The sequence below is a fragment of the Rhinichthys klamathensis genome, unplaced genomic scaffold, assembly GCF_029890125.1.
Source record: "Rhinichthys klamathensis goyatoka isolate OS25496 unplaced genomic scaffold, OSU_Roscu_1.1 h1tg000088l_1, whole genome shotgun sequence".
Lineage (NCBI taxonomy): Eukaryota > Metazoa > Chordata > Actinopteri > Cypriniformes > Leuciscidae > Rhinichthys > Rhinichthys klamathensis.
In genome coordinates this window covers 1,000,202-1,014,443 of record NW_026606628.1, presented here as the reverse complement: position 1 = coordinate 1,014,443, position 14,242 = coordinate 1,000,202, and the positions used below count along the sequence as shown (strand labels likewise).

General features: G+C 38.1%; 1 protein-coding gene across 1 annotated transcript in view; it reads right to left on the bottom strand.

Moving 5' to 3' along the window:
* myo10l3 (myosin X, like 3) overlaps positions 1 to 14,242 on the bottom strand; it is a 74,951-nt gene that overhangs the window by 34,882 nt on the left and 25,827 nt on the right. Inside the window, exons 3-16 of the mRNA XM_056251716.1 lie at positions 11,952 to 12,110; positions 10,836 to 11,023; positions 10,189 to 10,323; positions 9,853 to 9,991; positions 9,668 to 9,752; positions 9,466 to 9,572; positions 8,840 to 8,969; positions 8,217 to 8,335; positions 6,424 to 6,570; positions 6,229 to 6,329; positions 4,521 to 4,587; positions 2,134 to 2,226; positions 1,742 to 1,810; positions 329 to 411 (exon numbers count right to left, since the gene is read on the bottom strand). Of these exons, the coding sequence (XP_056107691.1) occupies positions 329 to 411; positions 1,742 to 1,810; positions 2,134 to 2,226; positions 4,521 to 4,587; positions 6,229 to 6,329; positions 6,424 to 6,570; positions 8,217 to 8,335; positions 8,840 to 8,969; positions 9,466 to 9,572; positions 9,668 to 9,752; positions 9,853 to 9,991; positions 10,189 to 10,323; positions 10,836 to 11,023; positions 11,952 to 12,110 (1,622 nt within the window). The remainder of the gene's footprint in view (positions 1 to 328; positions 412 to 1,741; positions 1,811 to 2,133; positions 2,227 to 4,520; positions 4,588 to 6,228; positions 6,330 to 6,423; positions 6,571 to 8,216; positions 8,336 to 8,839; positions 8,970 to 9,465; positions 9,573 to 9,667; positions 9,753 to 9,852; positions 9,992 to 10,188; positions 10,324 to 10,835; positions 11,024 to 11,951; positions 12,111 to 14,242) is intronic.

Genomic DNA, 14,242 nt, shown 5'->3' with positions numbered 1-14,242 from the left:
TATCCCTTTAAATCAAAAGGGATAGTTCACATCATATTTGTTAACAAACAATGAATAATGATATTTTTACTACCTAACATTAACAAAGAATAATAAATGCTTTAAAAAATAAATTGCTCATATTTAGTTGTCATGTTAGCTAATGCATTTACTAATGTAAACAAATGAGACCTTATTGTACACTGTTACCATTTTTTTTTTTTTCAGTATGAGAAGTATGATTTACAGTATATGCATCACTGATCTCATGACAAGTCTGGAAAATCTTTGGATCATAGGATCCACAGCATTGTTTAAAATAGCAGAAATGAAGTGAATGATTTGTCACCTGCTGTCCTTCAGCATGTTGAGAATATCATCCCTGAATGTGTCTCTGTTCTTCTCTAGAATGCCACGCACATCATACAATACCTGACACACACACACAAAGATAAGTTACAAAATACATGTACAGTGACTAAAATCCTAATTGATCCATTTATTAATAGAATTTTTTTGTAAACCTATTGCATATATAGCCTACTTCATGTGTCTGCCCCAACATTTCTAACTGAACTGAATTGATTTGTGTATGTGAAAAAAAAACACAAAGTCTCTGATTCCTGCACTGTACTTTCAGCCAATTGATGAGAGACCAAAGAGAGAGTTTGATCGAGCTGGTGCTGCCGAAGTTTAATGCAGTCACCTGTTGAGTATTACTCAGTCGTGACCTACGTGGCGACAGATTCCTCCACAGGTCTTAACACCATGAAATAAACTCCTGAGCTGTAGAGTATGCAGCATCCAAAACACATGCTGGGAGTATTTATATCACCAACTTGATAATTACAATCTCTCATTTAAACAGATAATTCATCCAAAGCTCATAGTCCGATCTGTCATTTGTGTTGGCCAAGAGAGCAGATGCTAAAGATTCTGCATCTGAAAGTATTTGAAAGACTGGATTGATATTGTGGGAACATGTCAGACATTTTGCATGCAACTTGCATATCTCAAACAGTGGTAAAAATCAGTACCTTTGGCTTGTTCTCCAGTAAAAATATATAAAAATCCTTAAAACAAGATATATTTACCTGAGAAGCATGATGCAACCTGATGCAATGCTGCTTCTCAGGAAAAATGTATCTGTGTAGATGTTTTGGCTGGTAAACAAGACTAAAATACAGATTATTTTTTGAAGTAAAAAAAGTAAAAGCAAGTAGAAGTGTGAAAGAAAACTGTCAGGGAAAAAAGAAATTGCAACTAGAGAAGGAGCTGGACAGCATGCCAAATGCTTCTCATGGGAATGCATGTTAGCCGTGCGGTTTCCAGCACATTAAACTGTGAAGGCTTCGTGTAGTGCCCATGGTGAAAGGGCAAACCAACTCTTCGCTTTCCATCTCTCTGTACTTTTTTCAGCATACTGAACTGACTGCTATCTCTTACTCTCCTGAACAGACTCTCTTATAGACTGAAACTGACACTGGCAGAGAGAGTGAGAAGACTGGGGAAGTCCAGAGCTCACTTCCTCTTGGTAATCACACCTGTGCAATAGTGATAGAGCGGTATATCGGTCAATATTTGAGGTATCAACAGAAATGGTCATTCCACCTGCTGTTGGTTTCAAAACGTAGCAACAAATGAAGTCTGATGTCAATTTAATGCATTTCAACTTTTGGCAGACCTTATAAAATCTTTCCAACCTCACAAATAATAGTATATAAGTAATACTAAAATAACACCCGTGTGTTGATGTAATTACCTCTCCTGCATAATGTTTAATACCAAACTGGTGATCTGCCACTCTTGGTTTCACGTAGTAAGGGTTTGTCTGCAGAGGCAGAAACACATAACACATTATTTCACATTGATTATATTTTGCAGCATGCACACTCAAAGATACTTCAGTCGAGGCAGACTGTGGGTTCTCCGAGGACACACTCATTGTTCCCGGGGCCTGAGGAAAGCCTGCTCATGTTACCGTATTGTGCATGTGCGTGTGAGAGGCTGCGGGGGTGTGACTGGGTGGTGCCTATCGGCTCAGCGCCCGTCTTTATCAGTGAGTTTAAAGAAGCATTAACTCTCTGTGATCTGAAATGAGAGGAGGAGAAGAAAGCGCACATGTCTGTGAGTGCTTTGAAAAGGAGGACTTACGGCATGCCGGCTGTGTAGTTTCTCCAGCAGGGTGTAGTCCGTGCCTTTAGGGAATCTGCTCTCTTCATTGATAAGAGCCAACATGCCCAGTTTCTGAAAAAAGAGCACACTGATCTAAGCACACGGTCTCTGGCTCTCCACACACAAAATGTATTATTATTAACCACAGGGGTCTCGTTCGTAGTCATGCATTTGCATTTTGCACGAAGGTTATTTTAAGAAGTTGATCGTTTTCTGTGACAATGCAGGAAGAGGACTAAGATTGAGGATGCAAATTATTTCAGTAACACTTTATTTTACTGTGTCCTTGTTACATATGTTATATGTACTTACTCTAGTAATAACAGTAAATTATGCCTAATTACAAGCAACTAATCCTAAACCAAACCCTATTCCTTAGCCTATAGTAAGTACATGTTGTTAATTGATATTACTCAGTACGTAAATGTATAATTACACTTTAAACAAGGACGCATTAAAATAAAGTGTAACCATTATTTCTTTTTTCATATTACCCTTTTTAGCCACTTGATAAGGATGGTCTGATAGTATATTTGGCTCGGGGACATCTTTTCAATTTGAACTGGAACATGTCATTTTTACTGTAAAATAACATGCAATAATTTGCAATCTCTGTCTAAAACATTCCCTGTTGACTTTTAGAAAAGCAGTTATGTTTGCAAATTCGCTTTAATATGTTTAGCAGATAATGCACAAAACAATTACATTGTGAATGTTCCAGACCTCTTAGAGACGTACACTACTGTTCAAAAGTCTCTTATGCTCACCAAGTCTGCATTTATTTTATCAAAACTATTTTTATATTAGATTTATATAAGATATAAGATTGCTTGTAGTTTATATTTTAATATATTTTAAAATGTAATTTATTCCTGTGATGTCAGAGCTGAATTTTCAGCATCATTACTCCAGTCTTCAGTGTCACATTTTTATGGAAAAAGGATTCTTTGATGAACAGAAAGTTCAAAAGAACAGCATTTATTTGAAATAGAAATCTTTTGTAACATTATAAATGACTTTACCGTCACAATTGATCAATTTAACGTGTCCTTGCTGAATAAAAGCATTAATAAAAATAAATATCTTATTGACCCTGCACTTAGGAGGGCAATGTTAATGACGAAGAGGGTAGGAAATGATGCAGAGAAGAGACAGGTACATCACCTGTATGAGCCCCTATTTACTTTTGGTAGACCGTCTAATCCAGCCTTTCTCAAACTTTTTTCAGTCGGGGCACCTTTCAAAAGTGCATAAAATCTCAAGGCACCCCAGTGTAAAATATAAATTAAAAACACTGCATAACCCAAATGTAAATGCAAATGTCCTGTTTATTTAGACAGAACAGTAATGAACAGAGCATAATACGAACTGTAAATAACAATAACAATAACAATAATAATAACAACTTTACAGGGCTATCATTTTTGTGAAAAAATCCTGATCGATTTTTGAGACATAAACGTTCATTGAATCGATTGTAAAATCGATTTTCCATGTCTAAAGACGTTTCCATTTTCAGCGCCAAATATAGGCAAATCCACGGACAACTAACAGGCATTAGCACGAGCGTAAAGAGTGCGCTTGAGACGCGCACAAGTCAGCAATATTTCTGATGATTTATTGGCATGAAGTTTCGTGCACAATGACAAACAGGAGTGCAAGATTCTCGAAAAACAACAAGCAGAGTGGACTGCCATAACATCAATGAAAAACATTACTGCAGGCTTCGACATGGCTGTGTTTACGATTAGAAATGTCAAACAAATTTCGCCTACGTAGGCGATTGTAGGCCGGATCTGTATCTGTATGCATGGGACTGTCTGAATACCGGCAGAATTCACATTTTTGTTGTAAAAAGAGACACGTTATGCAGAAGTATAGTATAGTTTGTATGTGTGTTTGTCAGAGCCTGCAGTTGCTGTGTGACGCGCGTTCACGCGGTCGGTGTTGTTGCTATAACGCGGTGCTATGGGTTGCGTCACTTGCGTCAAGTTGTGTGTGTGTCTTGCTTCGGTCTTGTGAGACGGATTTTTATGGTTAATTTTATATATATATATTTATCTAAAATGAATTTACAATTTTATTAATACGTTCATATGTTTAAAAAGAAGAAGAATGTATTTATGTAAATTCAAATATATATATATATTTTTTTTTAGCCTACGTAATTTTTTGGGCGGCACCCCTGACAAAGTCAGGGGGCACCCCAGTGTGCCGCGGCACCCACTTTGAGAAAGGCTGGTCTAATCAGCCAATCTTTCTGAAAATGACTACTGTAGAGATTATAACTGTTTATCGACAATTAAACAGTTTATAATGAGCACTGTGGGGTCCCAGTGAGAGCTGATTAAAGGTTAAAAGGCCACCTTTTCGATCAGATCCAAACACTCAGCATTGTCCATCCAATCGATGGCCTCCCAGTGTATCCCCTCCCTGTGTGGAGACAAAAGAGAACCTCTCGAGCAACAGATACACACATCACAACACCACAAGTACACAAAGGTGGTATTATCCTCAGGGTTCATGTGATGAAATGAGCTGTGACCGGGCTCTGCTGACCCCCCCTCAGCCATCACATTTCAACACAAGAACACAACTGTGTGGGAAAGAGGAGACCCATTCACACATCTGGCAGAGTGCCTCCATAGCCACTACAGCAATAAGAGACAGAGAAACCCTCTCCCTTAGTTAATCTGCTATCTCTCCATCACTCTGCCCTAAAGGATAGTGCAGGACAGTCCATGTCACGTACATCATGTCACATACACCTCTGGGACACGTCGCACCTCCTTCCTTCTATACAATTTCACCCTGTTGTGACCTGAGCTCTCTGTGACACCTGATAGCTTGAAGCTACGTGTCTGCAGAGCAGCCTGTGTCGGACTCTTAGGTTTTCCACAGCAGGTTCATGTCCTGATGATGACGTAACTCTGAGGACATATTCTACGCACGTAAATGCTTAGTCAATGCATTACAGGTGTGCAGTCCAGTTGTATACACTTATTTATTTTTAGATTGTGTGTCAGGAACATACTTCAGAAGTCAAGAGGATGATAGAGCTTCTTTTGTACACATGTGTTGTTGTTTGCTAAAACTAATACCTGAAACACACCGTTCACAAGTATGTGAGGCAAACTTCCTCTAGCTCAAAGGTGCAGTGGAATGTCTTAGCGTAAACATTAGCGTGGTAAAAGTTATATTTTGATAGCTAGCCGAATAATAGAACATCCAGTTTATCTGCACAGATATTTGATAACCGCATGTGGCAATATTCAGGTATTGCTATACTAGCAATAAGCATGTATGATTCTCTAAGATTCTCAAGGCCTGAAAAATACGTTGAAATGTGTCAGAGTGCAATTCATAATGTGAAACAATCACGCAATGCATTCTTAGAGTGGCCACAAAGGGCGATCCAGTAAGCACTGCTGTTTTCTACAGTCAATTTTCTCTTTCAAGTCACTATGCATGAGCAGTTTGAAAACAATCTTGATCAATCTGAGTATGTTAGTTACTAACTTAAATATCCCCCCCTTGAGTACAAAAGTCTGTTATCATCACAGTAATGCAAGACCTCATGTGCTGAATATGAATATGCACACTTCCCTAGTATAGGCAAAAACCAGTCCGAATGAATAGTATTTGAAAAACAGTAGACGAAAAGTATCCAGATGACCTAATACTTATGCCGAGATTCTGAAGTGTGCATCCAATGGATACTTTACAATCCCATGAGGCCATAGGAGAGGATTTATGGAAGGGGGGAAAGCGATGCAAGTGACGCCATCAGTCACGTCAAATGCATATTTATATAGTATGTCCAGTTTGCATTTATACTACACACATAACATACTGTGCGACCATTGGAAAAGCATGTTCTATATAGTAAGTTTTTCATCAAATGTGTGTGATTTCAGTACACGTCTGGTATGGTATGGTATGGTTTTGGCGTTATGGCCTAATTTTTTCATCTATCTAGGTAAATGGAGGATGGAAGACAGTGTAGAACTATATAAGCTGGTTTCTAGAGCAAAATTAGGTCAAAATCTAACCAGGGTCACTGGCAGGACCCACCTGTTATATTCAAGCTGCTCCAGAGAGAAGATGTGCTTGTTGAAGTACTCCTGGAGCTTCTCATTGGCATAGTTAATGTTGAACTGCTCAAACCGGTTCACCTGGAGGGGGGAAAAAAAGTCATAAAAACATGACAACATGCCGTCGGCAGGTTGTCTGTCTGGAACATTTCACCTCAACTCAACGAACTCTCACCTCAAAGTTCTCAAAGCCAAAGATATCCAAAATGCCAATGGACTTGAAGTTGTCCTTTCCTTTGATTTTCTGGTTGATTCTGGTGATGATCCAAGAAAAACACTGGGAATACAATGCCATGGCCACAGAGTCCCGGGAATCAATTGCCTTTGGAAAGCAGGGCAGAGACAAATATTAATCCAGAGATATTTTTCCTTTAGTTAGCCTCCAACAGTGCAATTTAAAACCATAAAATCAACAAGCAATGTCTCTAGAGATTATTACAAAACACTAAAATGTCTATTTGCATTTCAACATCATAAAAAAAAAACTGGACTGAATTTGCAGGGTTGTTACTCTCAATAATTGTGCGTGTCTTTAAACGTTTGAAAACAATGCATGTCTTTCCTGATTTATAGCTGAGATTGGATCAAATACAGTGGCCCCAAATAAGTATGTGGACACTTAAGCCATATTTAAACCACCCTAAGGTTTTCAAATTATACTCAAAAGGAAGAAAAAAATCATTTCTGGTTGTCAAACAGTAGTGGAACATGTTAATGTGATGAACTACACCGGTGCTAGGATACAGATACACACTGTGAGAACTGATTTATACAGTACATCCACTAAATCTGACCGACAAGTTCATTTTATAAAAGTGAGGAAGCTCTTGAGAAATATCTGCTTCAGGAATTTCAGTTCAATTACAGAAGGAGAGAAAATTAATAACCACAAATTAGCCTCTGCTATTCCTAAGAACACTAAACTCCCGTCTATTGTTTCAGCGACACTATAATTCATCAGTCAGAGACACTTCTGCCTGATTCTGAACTGTGTGTTGGCTCCATCAGAAAGACCTGAAAGAATGGCTGTTTGTGCAGGATACAGCCAATGGCAGCTGTTGAGGTCCTGGCCACTGTGTTAGTGCATTATGAGAAAAAGAGGAGGAGGAATAAGGGCCTCCATTAAGACGTGGCCCTGCTTTATGACCGCTAACACAGGCTGGAGTTAGTGGCCATTGTCTTTGTTCATGAAAAGATTGCTTGTGTGTTTCTACCGAGTCGGTCACAAAGGCCAGGGCCCTTAGTACATGCTGGATGAGATTTATGGGATAATGTGGGTTGGGGTCTCTTTATTCTTCGCATGCACACACTTTCACCCATTCCCCCCCACCCCCACCCCATTGGTCTAGCTCCCTTTTTCAAACCAGTTTCCAAAAACAAGCTTTTGATTTTCATTCACTTGACCATGAACTTGCATTGCGGGAATGAATAATTCTTAAGAGTACGTTTTGAGCTCTAGTGCTAAACTGACTGTCTCTTGTGTTTACCGTGCATATTTGTGTGGTAGGCTGCCCCCATTAGGCGGCTGCTAACCGCCGTCTCCACACTCTGCCTCTATTGTGTTTTTTCTCATGAGATCTTTATCATGGAGTTATTATAGCAGGAATCCGAGGGGACAAAAAAACAGGAAATGGTACCAAGTCACGCAAAGACACTTTTTACACAGGCGTATGGGTGTGAGCATGTTTTTTAATGACAGTCTGTCAGTAAATCTGGGGTGAGTGTGGGGATGCAGGGAAAGGAACTTGTCTCTGGACACACTGAGGGCACAGCACAGACATGTTACGACATGATACAACATGAAGGGTAAATTAAACAAAAAAATCTGTAGCAGAAATATAAGACTTTTTGAAACCATTGCCCAAACTTATTCCAAAATGTAAATAAACAAAGACATATATCTTATTCCTAAACATGCCAGTATACTATACAACATCATAAAAATGGAAGCATGTCTTGGTTCCTTACCTGTTCCACAGTGAGGGGCGAGCAGATTTCTTCTCCTCTAAGGATCATGGACCGCTGTGTCAGAACCTCAGACAGCTGAAAGGAGTCGAGTCCCAGCAGATCACTGACGACACTGACCACTGTCATTCAAATAAACACACTGCATAAGCCTTGACAACTGTGGAAAGTGTGATTATTCATTATTATTTAGTCAGTATTAAACGTACATTAATATCTTATCCACATTTCAAATACTGAGATAATATTTATTATTTTGTCAATATTCATAGAGCAAATTGAATCTTCAGTCTCATGCATGTCTTCAGCATATTTTTGAAAATAATTATGAAATGTTCCAAAAAATCGAACTGGATCAATTTGTGACCGTAAAGATTCAAGTTTTCACCAAACAGTTTAAAAGTTTGGGGTCAGTAGGATTTTTGTTTTTGTTTTAAAACAATGAATACTTTTATTCAAAAAGGATGCATAGATGTATCAAAGGTAACAGTAAAAACATGTATAATGTTACAAATAGATTCATCAAATAATCCTCAGAAAGAAAGCAGTATAGCTGTTTTCAACATTAAAACCAATAAGAAATGTTTCTTGAGCGCCATATTTCTGAAGGATCATGTGACACGAACCTCCTTTAGTGGTGATCTGAGCACCCCCTGCAGTCATGAACTCAATGTTGCCGATCTGTAAGACCCCAGACAGCAGCTTGAAGACATCCCGAATCTCTTCCTCTGTGAATTCCATCACTTTCAAAGCTTCCTACAGTCATTAAATAAAATAAAACCATGAACATCTATTTTCCCCCTTATAATACAGATTACAGAATAAAAACATAATAAAAGCCTAAACCTGTTCATTATATAAAGCGATCGAGTCTCTTCAGAAAATTAGGGCTAAACCGCTCAATTCATATGGATTAGTTTTACAATCTGTTTATGAACTTTGTTGGATGTCAAATTTCTCAGATTTCTTTAACTACATTTCATTTGTGTTCCGAAGATGAACATAGTCTTACGGGATTTGAACAACATGAGGGTGAGTAAATGATGACAGAATTGTCATTTTCGGGTGAACTATCCCTAGTTCTACCTACTTCGTGCTGAACGGTTTACAGAAAAGAGATGATGTGGTGCCCTCTAGTGGAACATTTAATAAAGCCCAATTGCATTGCATTAACCTGTTTGTTCATGAGACAAGTAACTGTCTAAGAGTCAAGGACACTGTCAAACACAGACCATGCAAAATATTGACTGACCATCACACCATCATAGAGGTGTTTGTCATTCAAGCTTCTGTCTTTCACACAGCCAGACTGGTTGAGGTAATGATACGCCTCGGGAGAATCAGCCAGCATGTACATTTCTGAGGATGAGAACACGGAGTAATATAAAAACAATGGCCAGAGAGAAAGATTCAGCTTATTTAAAGTTGAAGTGTATAAAAAGCTAAAATCTCACCTCTGTGCTCATGCTTAGCACCTGACAACAATGCATAGAAAATATGATAGTTCCTCTCTCCCGGATTCTGCCGCACAACTCGATTCTGGAATGTTATGACATTTTTAAAAGCACAAAGCATTTAATAGGCCTACAACTGCTCATCTGCAGGTCTATAAATGGCTAAAAATACTACTAAAAGATACCTTTTCAAGTAAATAATCAATAATACAGCCTCCCTGAATATTTCCACTCTGAGAGAAGTGAAGCTGAATGAATTTGCCAAAGCGACTGGAGTTGTTGTTGTAAACGGTTTTTGCATTCCCAAACGCCTCCATTATTGGACTGGAGAGGAAGAGAAGGAACAGGTGTTAAAACATTGTGTGTGTGTGTGTGTGTGTGTGTGTGTGTGTGTGTGTGTGTGTGTGTGTGTGTGTGTGTGTGTGTGTGTGTGTGTGTGTGTGTGTGTGTGTGTGTGTGTGTGTGTGTGTGTGTGTGTGTGTGTGTGTGTGTGTGTGTGTGTGTGTGTGTGTGTGTGTGACCTGCTCTGTACAATGGCCTGCTCCACCCTGGTGGTCCTCTCTGACAGCGGAGAGCCTGTGGAGTTCTGACTCATGACAGACAGGAACTTCAGCAGCAGTTTGGTGCTTTCTGTCTTCCCAGCACCACTCTCTCCACTGAGAACACATGAAGCACACAGTAAACACACAAGCACACATTTGTCTCTAGATTTATAGGTTTGCATATTGTAACATACTTACTTAAGTAAAAATATCACAACCGTTAAAAATGTTGGGGTTGGTAAGATTTTTAAATGTTTTTGAAATTAGCCTCTTAAACTAACCAAATCTAAACGCTAATATTGTAAAATAAAAAATAAAATAACTGTTTTCTATGTTTTACTATATTTAAAAATGTCATTTATTCCTGTGATGTCAAAGCTGAATTTTCAGCATCATTACTCCAGTCTTCAGTGTCACCTATCATAAATGTTGAAAGCAGTTCATTTATTAATATTTTTGTGATACCGTGACACAGTCTTTGATGAAGTTCGGCATTTATTTTGAACAGAAATCTTCTGAAACATTATGAATGTATTTAATGTCATTTTTCATTCATTGAATGCGTCCTTGCTCAATTAAAGTATTAATTTCTTTAAAAAAAACAAAAGAAATAAGCAGCATGTTACCTGATGAGCACACACTGGCTGTCGTGTCTCTTCCACAGGCAGCGGTAACACTCGTTGGCCACAGCAAAGATGTGTGGAGGTAGTTCACCCAGATGATGTCTGCTGTACACATCCACTGCCTCGGCATCATACAGCCCTGATATCTGCTTATAAGGGTTCACGGCCGCTAGGATGGAGCCAATGTTAGTCTGTAAGGTAGAATGAACAACAATACAGGTTTGAGCGTACACTGTTTACATTTTTGATGTTGAACAAAGTATGTATCGAAATGGAGATTTTGTTAAAGCTCCAGAGACATTTGAACTTTTCCAGCCCAATAGACAATTTAACTAACCTCGACTCTAACACCATTCACCTGGGAAAAATAATCCATGGCAGTATTTTGTATTGTTTCATTTATGGTTCTAAAAGTTTCCAAGTGCGTATGAATGTAATAATATCTACGATCTACAAAACATCGTAATAGTATGTTTTCTCATAGATTGACACTCAAATGAAATCTTTGCACTACAGATTTCCAATCTTTGATTATTTTTTAATTATTGTTGGTTTGTCTAATAATCTACAATATACCTGTTTCAGGTCAGTTTAACATTGTATATTGAGGTATATGTTAAAATTCAGTTTGACTGTTAAATAAAAGTAAAATGACAACATATACGTTAATGAAAAAAGTCATAAAGCATGAATGCTAAGTAGTTTCAGACTGATAAAACTAGCATCAGAAGTAATAAAAATTAGAAGACAATGTATCCACAGAAAAACTGTTATTTAAATTTTTGTTTTGAAATGTTTGTAAAACCAGAAATAATCAGCCAGTTCTTGGGAAAAATGTTTGCTACATTTATTTCATGCTTATTGGAAACATGGACATTTTTGGACAGCGTTAAGCTCAGATTAAACCCCATTAAAGCTTCACAGAACAAAGTTCTTTTGAGGCAAAAGACTTTTCAAAGTACAGATTGTTCCCTTGTTTACATGAAAACACTGCAATCAAATTCCTATTTGAATTTAATGAAGATAAATAGTGTGTGTGTGTGTGTGTGTGTGCGTGCGTGCGTGCGTGCGTGCGTGCGTGCGTGCGTGCGTGCGGTGTTTTGCAAAAACAACACTTACATAAATAAGGTCCTTCTGGTAACGAAGAAAGAGGTTGTGCATGATGGCGGCCTCATGTAACTCGGCCAGAGTGGACATGTCGTCCACTCCAATGATGCTGGTGGGATGCATTGGGAAAACCTTGAGCCTGTTCACCTCACCCTGATCCAGAGTTATCACCTTCAACACACAAAAACACAAAACCATGTCATTATCAACACAAACTATAAAGGGCTGTCATCAGAGGAGCAACTGGACATTAGTTTTAGTGCTCTCAGATTAACCAGAAAGTATGAGTACACCAACTACTACTGACATAACTAAATATACATTCCTGAACAACACTTTAGAAATCCAGAGTAAGAAGAAATGATCTGTGATTTATGCTGCTATGAAGCAACAGTGCACAAGACAGGGCTCATTTACAGGAGTATACATGTGGGCCTGAAGCTTGTTTTACTAATTTGTCCGGGCCTGCTCGATCTTTTTGCCAAGTTGTTTCACATTCCTGAAACCATACCCCCCCATGACATCTTCACAGTGATCCTCTCACTTTCACTGTCCCGAGCACTTCCTCCACGACTTGTCCTCAGAAATCCTTGGACACGCTGCATTATGCTGAATCACAAGGCTGACGTCCTCATTGCACATTGCATTTGAACCGGTTCTCTTTAATCTACTTAACTGATATTGAGGATTTCTTGAGATTTGTTTGCTGAATCATACAGACATTAATCATGTGTATCTAGTGTAATGCACTGTCATTCATTATTCACTGATGCACAAGCAACCCACCACTTAAGTTTGCTTTGAGGTTGCACACACATCCTACACAAATCTTTTTGTAAAGTAAAGGTCCAAATAATTGTTCAAATTATATTAGAAGAGAGATAATTTCTGAGCAGATCAGTAAACATTCACTGTAAAAAAAAAGTTGCATCAACTAGGATTTTTAAGTAATTTCAACTTAAATTAAATTAAACTTACTGAAAAACTGAAAAAATTAGTTGAATCTTTTATAACATAAAAGCAGTTTGTTTGTTTTTTACATTAAAATTGCTAAACTTATTTTGAAGTGTTAAAGCAACGTAAAACGTATGTTGAATAATTCTTTACAGTGTTGGGTTAAACTAGTGACAATGTTACTTTTTTAATTATGGGAGGAACTTTGGGGAAGTTCCACTCAAAAAGACTAACAAATCATTTCAAATCATAAGTTTGAACAAAAAAGAATCCTTATCCTTCAGTTTGACTGAATGCGCAGTAACATTTCCTTCATGTTTTATTTTCAGATGTCAAGAGAAGAAAATCCTTGGTATTTTAATAACAAGAATATGATAAGATGATAAGAATATCATCTATGGCAAGAGCTCTTTTCAGTCACATTCCTTTCCTCCTGATTAATTTTTTATTTTTATTTTTTTTGTACTCCAGTTTAATGTTCGGTGGTTGAAGGGTGAGTAGAATAATGCATCTGATTGTACCCAGTTTTTGAAAATGCTTATTATTGTGTTCATAGAGTGAACCTTTCGCTGATTGTTTACAGTTTAACGGAAGTTACTCCCATAATGCACTCAAAGCGTCATGGGGCGTAAGAAGAATGTGGATAAAAGAACACATTTAAACAGGCTTTAGACAGCCAAAGTCTGCTTTATAGGCCGACAATGTTTAATTAGTTGTGCTTGCTAAGGTGTTGTTCATATTTAAAGTCCCAATGAATTCAAAATTGACCATACTTACTTTGTTTGCCTAAATTGATCGTTTTGTGGTGAAAAATTCATCCATGCAAGTCAATCTACACAAAAAAATTTTTTGGCTTCGTAATCTTTAATCAAAATCTGAAATTTCCCCTCCCCTCTGCGTTGGAGGACCTTGCCTGATGACGTAGGTTTCACGGTTTGGGCGTCTTCTTAACATCCGTAATCACGCCCCTCCAACTGACAGTAGACAGGTTGAATGAAAACACCTACTTTTCTAGATCCAATCAGGTGCTAGTTGGGAAAAAAGCCACGCCCACCATTTTGCCTCATTTAGTATTCCGTTTCTCTCGGAAATACGTCACAACACTGGAGAAAAGTCGTTTGCAACTTCCGGTTCACGGGGACTTTAAGGTTAGGACTTTGAACAAAACTGCAGTATTTAACTCCAACACGAAAATTGCCTAACCAACCTTTAACCAGTAGACGATAAAACCAGCGAAGGAAACAAAATCACTCGGAACACTTTAGCAACTCATTTGGAACACCCTGGCAAAGAACTGTAGTTAAATTCTTTAAAATTGTGTTGAATGTTTCTTTCGAAGCGTGTAGGTC